This window comes from Calonectris borealis, chromosome 21 (genome assembly GCF_964195595.1).
Source record: "Calonectris borealis chromosome 21, bCalBor7.hap1.2, whole genome shotgun sequence".
NCBI lineage: Eukaryota > Metazoa > Chordata > Aves > Procellariiformes > Procellariidae > Calonectris > Calonectris borealis.
In genome coordinates this window covers 8,027,237-8,038,345 of record NC_134332.1, presented here as the reverse complement: position 1 = coordinate 8,038,345, position 11,109 = coordinate 8,027,237, and the positions used below count along the sequence as shown (strand labels likewise).

At 53.5% G+C, this 11,109-nt stretch overlaps 2 protein-coding genes across 2 annotated transcripts; both read right to left on the bottom strand.

The window, feature by feature from the left end:
* Positions 1-852: 852 nt before the first annotated feature.
* GTF3C5 (general transcription factor IIIC subunit 5) lies at positions 853-2,892 on the bottom strand. The gene is made up of 4 exons (XM_075170647.1): positions 2,718-2,892; positions 2,028-2,250; positions 1,618-1,816; positions 853-1,061 (listed from the first exon to the last, which is right to left on the bottom strand). Exons 1-4 carry the CDS (start codon positions 2,865-2,867, stop codon positions 1,025-1,027), a joined length of 609 nt encoding a protein of 202 aa, XP_075026748.1. The 5' UTR covers positions 2,868-2,892; the 3' UTR covers positions 853-1,024.
* Positions 2,893-3,426: 534 nt separating this feature from the next.
* LOC142091404 (bile salt-activated lipase-like) lies at positions 3,427-10,404 on the bottom strand. Its single transcript, XM_075170636.1, has 11 exons — positions 9,499-10,404; positions 8,831-8,981; positions 8,272-8,394; positions 7,709-7,906; positions 7,478-7,608; positions 6,926-7,033; positions 6,321-6,438; positions 5,804-5,990; positions 5,163-5,366; positions 4,478-4,675; positions 3,427-3,966 (listed from the first exon to the last, which is right to left on the bottom strand). Exons 1-11 carry the CDS (start codon positions 9,562-9,564, stop codon positions 3,756-3,758), a joined length of 1,695 nt encoding a protein of 564 aa, XP_075026737.1. The 5' UTR covers positions 9,565-10,404; the 3' UTR covers positions 3,427-3,755.
* Between the last annotated feature and the right edge of the window lie 705 nt (positions 10,405-11,109).

The window sequence follows — 11,109 nt, the reverse complement described above, 5'->3', positions numbered from 1 at the left end:
TAATACAGAAAACCACGGAACTGAACACGGCGGTCTCAGTGGCATCTACTGAGACTTGTTATATCAGTCAGACTTCGGATTTGCCCATCGTTACCCGCAGAAAAACAACAATGTCTGTCCAGCAGCCAGTCTGCTCTCCAAAAGGGCTGGAGAGCTCTGCAGAAAGCAAATTGCAAAATTAATTTCCAGAACACAGGCGACTCTAAGGAAGACAATTTCAGAGCCCTGGGTGGCATTTCAGGTAAGTGCCGCTCACCCACTTCCCTGACATGACATTGTCATGCCTTGACAAATTTTTACCCCATCCATCACTTCAAGGGGAGCTGCAGCTGTTCGGGACACCAAATATTCCTGTATCCCTGGCAGAATAGGCCAGTACAGCCCTTCTCATTTCATAGATTAGAGGACAGAAAAACCAAATGTGTGTTTTGCTAAGGGCACAAAGGACAGCTGATATCGACCTGGAGTGGAACCCAAGGGCTTGGATCCAGGTTCCTGGACTAATTACACAGGCCCACATCTCACTCTTAACAAGGTTAAACAGGAAACACAATCACAAATCCTTCAGAGAAGCCAGCAGTAGTTACAACCACAACAATTTTTGGCGAGGTCTGCATGCCACAGTATAGTGCTCAGCCCAGCTCAGGAGTAAGGCACGTACCTTCCTCAGCTCTTCCTCCACCTTTTTATCCACAGGATTGGTGCGCACTTTCTTCCAGGTCTGTACGGCAGCATCCAGGGGTTTACTTGGGATGCCTTCATCATCAAAGTTCATAAAGATAGCGTTGTGCGGGTGACGGGCCCTGCTCAGGCCAACCAGGTTCTCACCAGACACCTGGGGATTCCCTAAGAAAGAGAGAAAGGATCGGGTTTGTTTTCTGCCTGTGGCACACACGGACTCGGGGCCTTCACGGGAACATGCAAAGATGCAAGTTTGTGCTCCAGATTTCGGAAGAGAAGGGACTCAGCCATGTGAGCAATGGGTTGGTTTACCTTTGGCCCCACCTCCCTAGGGATTTTGGAATCACCTACTGGTACCATAAAAGACTCTTGTGACACCACTGAGGAAAGAAAATTTAAGTTAAAAAACCCTGCACAGCTACATGCAGTTGCACAATGACAGAGGTCCCCCAGGGACAAGGCAAGGTGGAAATGCAGTTAAGATAATTTTTTTTTTGAAGTGCTGATGAAGGACAACAGTGAGAAAATGAAAGATGTTTCTTGTGGGAGATTTCACAGATTGTTCTTCTGGCAAAACCAACCAGGGGTCAGAAGGGAACAGGTCCAGTGAGCACGGCTTCTGCTGCCAGGCAGTTTCTCAAGCGTGCCTGCCTCTCTTGTGCCAAATCAAGAGGGATAAAACAGAACAAGGCAGCCATTTAAACAGGTGAAATACATGAACGATGTATTTAGTGCTGCTCTGATGCTTCAAGAGCAGAGATCCAAGACTAATACTGAAGTCACAATGGATTGGAGGCATCTTCAAGTGATGAAAAAGGAGATCTCGACTGAAGGCTTGTCTGTTAGAAGCATACATCAAACCAGCAGAATGCTTCAATGCCTGTCCCTTCCAGAACCAACACAGTTATTTACTACATTATAAGAAAAGGCACTAACCGGTGTTGAATATCTGGCCGATAAAAATAGTCAACGGGAGTGTCCAGACGTGAGAAAATTGGTGGCGGGATGTAGAGAGGTAATTCTCTATTAAAAAATTCTTCCTTCTCTGGTTTGAGCATTAGGACTTTGTCATACATGGAGGTTTGTTTGCCATCAGGACCGGAGTGCATTGCCAGGTACTGGAAATCAGACATTCCTGGGAGAAACAAAAGTTAAAACATTGTGAAGTTCATTCTGACTGTAACAATGTTTCTCACAACACTCAGCTTTCAGGAGCAGCAGTCTGATAAGTTTATGCAAAGGAGACTTGATTGTCCTTCCAGTCCTACATTCTTACAGGCAAACACTTCCCTTTCCCAACAGACATACCCATCTTCAAGCCACGCGGACACAAATCCAAGTATTACCTTGAAATTTGTAAACGGTGGTGACAGTCCCAAGAACTTCCATTTCAAACTGGACTTCTGGCTGGATTTGTTCTTCGGTGTCCAGCTGCTTCTTCCTCTTGGTCCTCCTCTTCACCTTGAGCAGCACGGTGGAGGTGAGGAAGCGATTGGCACATACGGGATGGCAGTAAGGGTCCTTGGGGCGGAAATACAGCTCCAGCCTTTTGGCGGGGTCCGCATAGATCTATGTCGGCAACGGCAGGCACAGTCTGCGTTAGCACCACGCCCGCGCAGCCCATCTCCCCTGGACTCCCCCTGGCAACGGGCCCCCGGCCCCACACCCTCTCGCCGACGGGTCTCCCCCCACGCTTCCCCTCACGCCACCTCAGGGACGTGCACCCCTGCGCCACCAACACCAGCAGCACATCAGGGGGACGCGCAGACGCTCCCGTCCTGCCCGACACCTCCCGTCTGCTCTCGCGTCCACAGCAGCGGCCCACGCCAGCGCCATCACCCCCACACCGCGCCTGCAGCCTGCCTGGGACTGCTGGGCCCCAGCGGCACGGACAGCGCCGTCCCACAGCTGCGGCCTCCCCGGCCCCGGCACCCCTCCTGCCCCCACACCCCTCCACAGGGCCTGCCTGCGCTCCCCGACCCGCGCCCCCTCTGCCCGGATAACCGCCACCCTCCACACCCCGGGGGCCCCCTCACCCGCGACACCCCCTGCTCTCCTCCCAGCGTCCGCAGCATGGCCCCGACGTCCCGCACCAGCCCCGGGTACTCCACGCACACCATCCGCGGCGTGCGGGGCAGCTCCAGCACGGCCGAACCACGCTCCCCCCACCGCCGCCCCGCCGCCATCGCTCCCCCAAACCGCTCCCTCCCGGAAGACGCCCACCCCCCGCGCTCGCGGGCCGCGGCACAAAGGTTCCGCCACAGGACGGTTCCTATTACGGCGCCGCGGGGCCCGCCGGGCGTGGGCGGGTGGGGGCGCGGCTGGGTGTGGAGGCGGAGGCCGGCGGGCGGTCGTGCTCCCCTTCCAGCCCGAGCTCGGAGCTGGAGCTCCCCGGCCCCGCCTGGCCTCTGCCAAGCAGGGACTTGTGCCCGGAAACCAGTGCGGAATAACCTCCCCCCGGGTTTATTTTCCCCTTCGAGTTTCTGAGGCGATTTTGTGCACCTGTGGCACCATTCGCCAGTCGGTCTGCACACATTTCTTACAACTGTAATTATCTAAGAGCTGCTTGTTAGCAGCGTGGTGCTAACGGCCCAGCCGCAGCTCTCGGGTGTCCGCAGCTTCCCCGGGACATCCCTGTGCTATGGGTCAGGGAACAGCTTTGCCCAGGGACTGGGTGTCGCTTGCTGCACGACTTTAACGTTAGGGAGAAAATCCTGTCACGGCAAAGACGCGGAGAAGCCGGAATCGCTCAGTCACAAGCAAGCCTTTAATGAATTGGGCCTATCTTTAAAAGGTGTTTTTTAGGATAGGATGAAAGGAAATGGCCTCAAGTTGCACCAACGGAGGTTTAGATTGGATATTAGGAAAAATTTCTTTACTGAAAGAGTGGTCAGGCCTTGGAACAGGCTGCCCAGGGAAGTGGTTGAGTCACCATCCCTGGAAGTATTTAAAAGACGTGTAGGTGAGGCGCTTAGGGACATGGTGTAGTGGGCATGGTGGTGTTGGGTTGTCGGTTGGACTTGATGATCTTGGAGGTCTTTTCCAACCTTAACGATTCTACGATTCTGTGATTCTCAGCTCCACAGCAATTCCTCAGTCGAGGAGAAATTGGCAACCTGGGGCAGACTCTGATAGACCGTGTTCCAGAAGTTCACATACTCCGTTTTCAGATTCTGCTTCACGGAGTTCGTTTTTAGCTTGTTGTTGATGTCCAGGTAGTAACTGCCCTCAGTGGTGTAGGGCGGCCAGGTAACGGGCACCTCTGAATACCCTTTGTTGGGATCACTGGGGAAAAAGGAGACAGAGAAGTTCAGTTTTCTCAGGGCAGCGTGTGGATGCAGCAAGGTTTGAGTCGTTCGGCAGGGACCCCGTCTGCTCAAGTGAGGCTCTAAGTGAGTGCAAAGAGAGTCTGAGGTCGGGACAAGCAACAGCAATTCTGCCTGCTAGGAGCGACTTGCCGACCTGCAGTCTCCTCCCTTGGTCCCCGCTAGCATCGTCCCTGGCTGCACGCAGGGGCTCAACTCCTGTCTGAGCGCCAGCATTCGGAAACAAACGGCATCATTAAGTTTAAGCAGAGTTCACAAGTTGTGAAAATGCTTCTGCTGTCCCCAGGTGTTCTCTGGATGAGGAGGACCCAGAGCAAACTCCACCACTGGGAGACACAGAGCCAGGCTGACAACAGAAGTACAGACAGAGGACACCCCGCTTTTGGGAACTGCTGCTGAGAAGCTAACAGGCAAAAGCAGCAGGCTGAAGTGCTGCAGCAAGCCCCAAGTGAGGAACCGGAATCACTCACCCTGTCCTGGCAAAATTGGTCCAGTAAGCAATCATGGCGCTCGAGACAGTCCTGTGCTTGGGCAGGTAGCCCAGGGGGGTGGCGAAGGGTTTCCCAAACACGTACTGCAGGTCATCAGCATGGTCTGCCCCTACCCATCTTGGGTAGACGGGCATTCGGGATGGCTGGGAGAACAAGTAGCTGTATGTCTTGGCATTCCTGGGGAAATGAAATAGACTCGCTAAGCAGCTGCGAGTGGAGAGCAGAGAAAGGGGTGCGGATTCATAACCATGCTCCAAATACCGGCAGAGCCAGAGATTCTGCCTTGGAAGATGCTCACGTGCATCTAAGAGGTGCTCTCAGCAGAAAACATCCTTCTATCCGGTCGTTTTTATCTCCCATTTCTGATTCTCACCCTAACCCTTACACTATCCAACCACCATGCCTCGTCAGGAGGAAGGCTGAAGATTTTAGGAAGCAAAAACTTGGTTTAATGGGAATTTAAAACAAGTTCCTAGCATGACTCCCTTGCAGCATTAGAGAAATAGTGTTTGTACGAGCCACGACTAAGTGTGTACTCGGTACCAAAAGGCCTGCCTCCTTCAAGCTCAGCCCTCTTAACGTGCTCCTCAGCCCCCTGTGCTGGCAACGCAGCGTTTCGGCCCCCAGGCGGGCTTTGGGCTCCTGCCAGGGCTGAGCTGCTCACCGGGCATTCTGCAGGTGCAGGTTCAGTGCCCACTGTGTGGGAACCAGGAAGATGTAGTCAGTAATCAGGTCCACCACTGTCTTCTTCATGAGCTCCTGGTCCGGGTTGTCTCCCCATGCTTGCGTGTAGAGATTGTATGTTGCATTGGCTCCACGCTCACCCCTATCCACGGTCAGTCCTTTGACCAAATTATAGACCTCATCCCTGAAAAGACAAGTAGTGTCAACTAATTATAGACCTGCAGCTTCAAGTGGGGCAGGGCTCATGGAAATGGATCCCAGCTCCCGTGGACGTTCACATCCAACCCTGTGGTTAGCAACCGTTTGGTGAAGTAAAAGGCGGTGATTTTGTTCCAGGTCTTAGATGGCGGGCATGTGCTTCCCAGCTTTCTCAGCAGAACAGCTTGGGGCCAAACTGGCCGCAAGCTCCTTTTGTCTGCAAAGAGGAGCCTTACGGGGCAGGCGCCCAGCACATCTGGCATGTGCCTGCTCTGGAGGGGGAGCATCAGGGCTGCCAAGCCGATGGCTGGTGCTGAGTTCAGGAGCACCTTAAAGGTATATGGGGAGGCTTCCCCACTAGCTGGTCCTTTCTCTGGGAGGCTCTGGACTTGGCAACATATGCCCTAGGCACCCTTCACTTACGCAGTGATTTTCACAAGTGGGCGGTTGATAGCAGGTAAATCGATGCCAGCAAAGATGTGTCCATCCATGTCATTGACCCCAGCAATGTAGTCAATGTCAGCAGCGTTGGCAAAGAGGTTCTCTGGCATGTCTGGGAGGAAGTCTCCATCGATGACAGGACTGAGGGCGAGTGTGAGAACCACGGGAGCTGCAGTAGGAGACAAAACCAGAGTCGTTAGGAGCTGAGGAAAGACAGATGTGTGGCCTGGCATATCCCATGGCTCAAGGAACTGTGGAAGGAATAGCCTGAGGTGAATGCGAGCTTGGGTGGTGACTTCAGCGTGACCACAGGATCACGTTCATTCAGCTGAATGTGCACCTGCCTACAGAAGGGCAACTGTGAGATCTGTCATTATTGTCCCCTTTCTGAAGGACACAAGCACTGCTTCAACACTCCTGGCAATCGCCCCGGTGTCCCATCACAGCCATGGGGAGCCCTGTGTGGATGGGGGACCACAGCACGGCCCAGGGGACTTACCGGGCAGGTTGATCAGCTGCAGGTGGTAGGCCAGCGTCACAGCTTTGGGGTCGGAGACGCGCAGGCAGTTGGCCAAGTCAGTGGTGTTGTCTGTGGGGCAGCCCACATTTTGTCCAATCTGCAGGAGGAAAGAGAGAGAGAAACCTCCCAGCATTACCCAGGCTTCATTACCGGCTTCACAGAGGCAGAGGTTGGTTTTCATCTCAAAGCATAGAATCATAGAATCATAGAATCATTTAAGGTTGGAAAAGACCTCCAAGATGATCGAGTCCACCTGTCAACCCAACACCATCATACCCACTACACCATGTCCCTAAGCACCTCATCTACACGTCTTTTAAATACTTCCAGGGATGGTGACTCAACCACTTCCCTGGGCAGCCTGTTCCAAGGCCTGACCACTCTTTCAGTAAAGAAATTTCTCCTAATGTCCAGCCTAAACCTCCCTTGGCGCAACTTGAGGCCATTTCCTCTCGTCCTCAGTGTGTTTCCAAAGCTCTGTGACTGGCAGCACAACTCCTGCAGAATCCCTTGCTAGTTATGCTCTTCTCTAGGGAATCCTTTTCTTGTTTTTTCCATTCCCTCAGGCAAGACGTGCAAGTTACCTTTTTAGCCCAGGCGAGGGGGTTCTTCTGGATGGCCCAGCTGCAGAGACCGACGCCACTCTGGCTGATGGCTCTCTTGAACAGGCCCTTGTTCTTTGGGGTCAACGTCTGTGGTGCAAAATTAGAAACAAGGGCGTTTCAGGTACAAAATCCCAAAGAGACCATCGCCTGCCAGACCCGGCCGATCCCCTCACAACTTGCGCACCAGGCCCGGGGAAGCTGCCAGCTCTCGTGCTATTTAACAGTCTCAGCAGTTAAAGTTAAAAGGGGATATGGCGAGAAGAGGAGCAGAGTAGGGGGTCGTGGCAAGTGAATGCTATTTCACCAGAGGTCCCAAAAGCAAGGACACATGCCTGCAGCGGTGGGACTGATTAAATGGAAGAAGGAGGACTGGCTACAAAGCAAAGAGGCTGAGCATTGCTGACCCCAGGCAGGAGAGGACGTTAATCAGGCGGCGTGCGTGGAGGAAAGCGGCGGAGTGCCAAGGGGACCATCTCTCCCGTTTACAGAGAAGAGAAGTGGCCCTGGTGGGGTCCAACAAGGACAACACACCTGCAGGGAGACACTGGCGCCACCGGCTGATTCCCCAAAGATGGTGATGTTTTCTGGGTCACCCCCAAAGGCCTTGATATTCCTCTTCACCCAGGCAATAGCCATGTGCTGGTCCTTCAGCCCGTAGTTCCCTGAGCAACACAGAGCACCCACCATTGAGCAAGGGCACAGCAAAGGTGATAAGCTGGGGACCCGTGACAGGGTCCCCTGAAGAGGGAGCAGCTACGGTACCTGGCAAGTTTGCGTCTCCGGTGCTCAGGAAGCCCAGGGGCCCCAGCCGGTAGTTGACGGTCACCACGATCACGTTGCCCCGCACGGCGATCTCCTCGCCGTCGTAGAGGTAGTTATTAAGGAAGTTGGCTCCCTGGCTGCCTCCTACAAGGAAGGCGCCGCCGTAGATCCAGACCATCACTGGCAGGTTGGTAGAGACTGGGAGATGCGGAAGAAAAGCAGCGTGAGCCACAACACAACTAGAAGGTTCTGCCCATCCATCCCCATACCCACTCGCTGAGCATCGCTCCACCTGGGCATGAACAGACAGGATGCTTTGCAATAGCCTATGGCCAAGAAAGTCCACACTCTGTAGAAAAGGCTGAAACTCCCAACAGGCTGCAGCTGAGGGACATTGGTTGACATGGCTCCCACCTTCCCTCTGGAAAGTGCAGGAACACTCCGAAAATCAGTGCTCCTGCAGTTGCCCACTATGGCAACGTAGCTGCTGAGAGATGCTCCAGAGCAATTTGTCCACAAAAGGCAACTGAGAATCTTCTCCCCAGGTCTCCGCCAAGACATACCCTGTCTCTTCCCTTGAGGGATCCAGATGTTCAGATAGAGACAGTCCTCGCTCCCGCGGACATCAGTTTGTGCAAGCGTCATCTGCATGCAGCGATTTTTGAATTTTTTTGCCTCCAACGTTCCTGAGAGGAGAGGGAAGACAACATGTCCTAGTTAGAGGCATCAACTCCATCCTTTGGTTGCAAGCCATCTGTCCATCCACCCTCTCCTCTGTGAGTCCAGTGCAGAGGCAGCAAAGCCTCCCCAGCCACTGTGACCAGTCTGAGGGAGTGACAAAGTGGGACCCTTTCCCATGTGAACTAGCTCTGGACAGCCGAGGCATGGGGAGGGCACACGCAGGTGCCACGCTTCGGGTTTGTTACTTCATCTGCTTTCTTGACTTGCTTGGAAACACTTAGACACAGACTCTCATACCCACCATGAGACTAAGAGCTTTTTCTTGGCGCTGCTTAGTAGATGAAAGCAGGCAACAACATCTTTGGCTTGTCAATAACGGACTAAAGAGAGAGAAGCAAAACTAAAACCCCAAACCAAAGGCATTCAAAAGCTGGACCTTACCATCCCAGCCAGGATGAGGTCGGGGGTCTTCCAGAGTCCTTGGAGGGGCAGCGAAGGGGATCCCTCTGAAGATGTCGATGTAGTTCCCAAAGAGTCCGAGTTTTTTACTCTCGCCTTCCACAAAACCACCCTCGGTGTGCACCACACCCAGCTGCACGTGGGACCATTGAGAAGAGAAAATCCATTGCACAGTCCTTCATGCCTCTGGCTGCCCATGTTGCCAGCAGCCACACCTCACCCTGCCCGGTCCCCCAGACGGACCCACTCACAGCCCGCCTTCCCCAGCCGTCCCTTTGGACCCTTGTGGGAAGCCCACAGGGAGCTGCCGCTGGAGACGTGCCCGTGCAGATGTCCTGTCTGCTCCCAAGGGCAGCCTGCGGGCAGCAGCACTTCCCCTGCACTCTCAAAGGTAGACGGCAGAAGGTTAAGACCTTAAGACCTTCAGCCTTAAACCAGGCCAGACCTGACACAGGACTGTGCAGGAACTTTTGGAAAAATGTTGGTGAGAGCCTTTGCCATGTTTAGGGCAGGAAAACACCCTGCCTTGGCTGTCACGGTCTGCATGCCCTCTTTCACGGGCTCCAGACCAGATGTAGCAGGAGCATGCTCATTCAGGCAGGAACAGGCAAAACGTCTTGCAAAGCCGTAAGAAGTGCTTTTGTACTTACGGTTGCAGCCCATGCTACGCTGAGGTAGGAGCACAAGGCAAAGCACAGGATCTCCCAGTGAGCCATCCTGAGCGCACACCTGAGCAGCCAGTCCCCAAATGGAGGCGTACATATATATAGCGAGGAGTGCAGCTGTGCGTCAATGCCGTGACCCAGTCTTGGCTCTAAGGTAAACCAGGGGAGCCTCTACACACTTGTCCTTCAGAAGGCTGAGGCCAAACCATGGCTGACGTAGACTGGCGTCACTGTGTGAGAGCCCTGCAGGTGTTGCTTTTGTGGGCTGGAGGACAAACCTAAGGAAATATATGCCGCAGGGACTCCAGGAGCACTGGAGTGCTCCCCCAGCACCTCCTCAGGCACCTTTTCTGTGTTCCCCATGGCCACCAACCTGGCCAAGGGGCACTCCCCACACATGGAGAGGTTTGGGAGTGCAACTTCTCCTCTTGCCAGGTGTATTACCAGCTGGTTTGGATGATGGGCTTGCTCTTGGGAGGTTGTTGAGCTTGTTTGAGGGCTTATTAGCCAGCAGTTATGAAAATGTAGGCAATGGCTCCCTAACATCAGGAATGATGGCCACCAGCAGTGCAGACAGGTCATCAGCACCTTAGTGCAAGTTCTGCTTTCCCACATCCTGGGCATGGTGGCTGAACCCTCAGCACTCAAGGAACAAGAGCAGAGACGATTCTGTCCAACAGCAGCCAGACCGCTCACCGACTTCACACATAGTCCAGAATTTCTGTCTCCATTTTATTTTCATTCCCATCAGAAGGCTTCAAGTCCTCTTCCTCCTCCTCTTCATCATCCTCATCCTCTCCAGACTCACATGCCAGCTGCTCTTTGCCATCTTCACTGCTTGTTGAAGCAAAGAAAGCCCTTCTGCTGGCACAGCATACCTGGCTTTTTGGCAGTGATGGGCAGGCTGTAGTTATGGACTTATTATAGACTTATTAGATGGCCTCAGAAAGTCCTTTCCCTCAGCTTGCCTTCTGCAGAATCAGAGCAGGGGAACCCTACGTCCCAAAGTCTGAGACCTCGCGTCCGGCACAAGATGTAGAGAACCAGGCACACCCAGCTGATGCTCCCTTGCTCTGCCTCCGAGCAGCCTCGGACAGGCACAAGGGCAGATGTACAGACTTACCATGTAATAGGCCAAATATGGCAACAGAAGTTTCAGCTTGGCTGCATGGACGCTCATGTTGGCTTTTACTGCATTCCGAGACCAGACAGGACGGCCTTCAAAGAGCTAAAATAATACAGAAAACCACGGAACTGAACACGGCGGTCTCAGTGGCATCTACTGAGATTTGTTATATCAGTCAGACTTCGGATTTGCCCATCGTTACCCGCAGAAAAACAACAATGTCTGTCCAGCAGCCAGTCTGCTCTCCAAAAGGGCTGGAGAGCTCTGCAGAAAGCAAATTGCAAAATTAATTTCCAGAACACAGGCGACTCTAAGGAAGACAATTTCAGAGCCCTGGGTGGCATTTCAGGTAAGTGCCGCTCACCCACTTCCCTGACATGACATTGTCATGCCTTGACAAATTTTTACCCCATCCATCATTTCAAGGGGAGCTGCAGCTGTTTGGGACACCAAATATTCCTGTATCCCTG

Coding starts and splice junctions, on each gene's coding strand:
- GTF3C5 (XM_075170647.1), bottom strand. CDS start 2,867: ATGGCGGCGGGGCGGCGGTGGGGGGAGCGTGGTTCGGCCGTGCTGGAG. Junction 2,251..2,717: donor GAGAGCAGGGGGTGTCGCGG/GTGAGGGGGCCC, acceptor TTGCCGACATAG/ATCTATGCGGACCCCGCCAA. Junction 1,817..2,027: donor CACCGTTTACAAATTTCAAG/GTAATACTTGGA, acceptor TGTTTCTCCCAG/GAATGTCTGATTTCCAGTAC.
- LOC142091404 (XM_075170636.1), bottom strand. CDS start 9,564: ATGGCTCACTGGGAGATCCTGTGCTTTGCCTTGTGCTCCTACCTCAGC. Junction 8,395..8,830: donor ACCTCATCCTGGCTGGGATG/GTAAGGTCCAGC, acceptor CTCTCCTCTCAG/GAACGTTGGAGGCAAAAAAA. Junction 4,676..5,162: donor CTGCACCTGCAGAATGCCCG/GTGAGCAGCTCA, acceptor TCATTTCCCCAG/GAATGCCAAGACATACAGCT.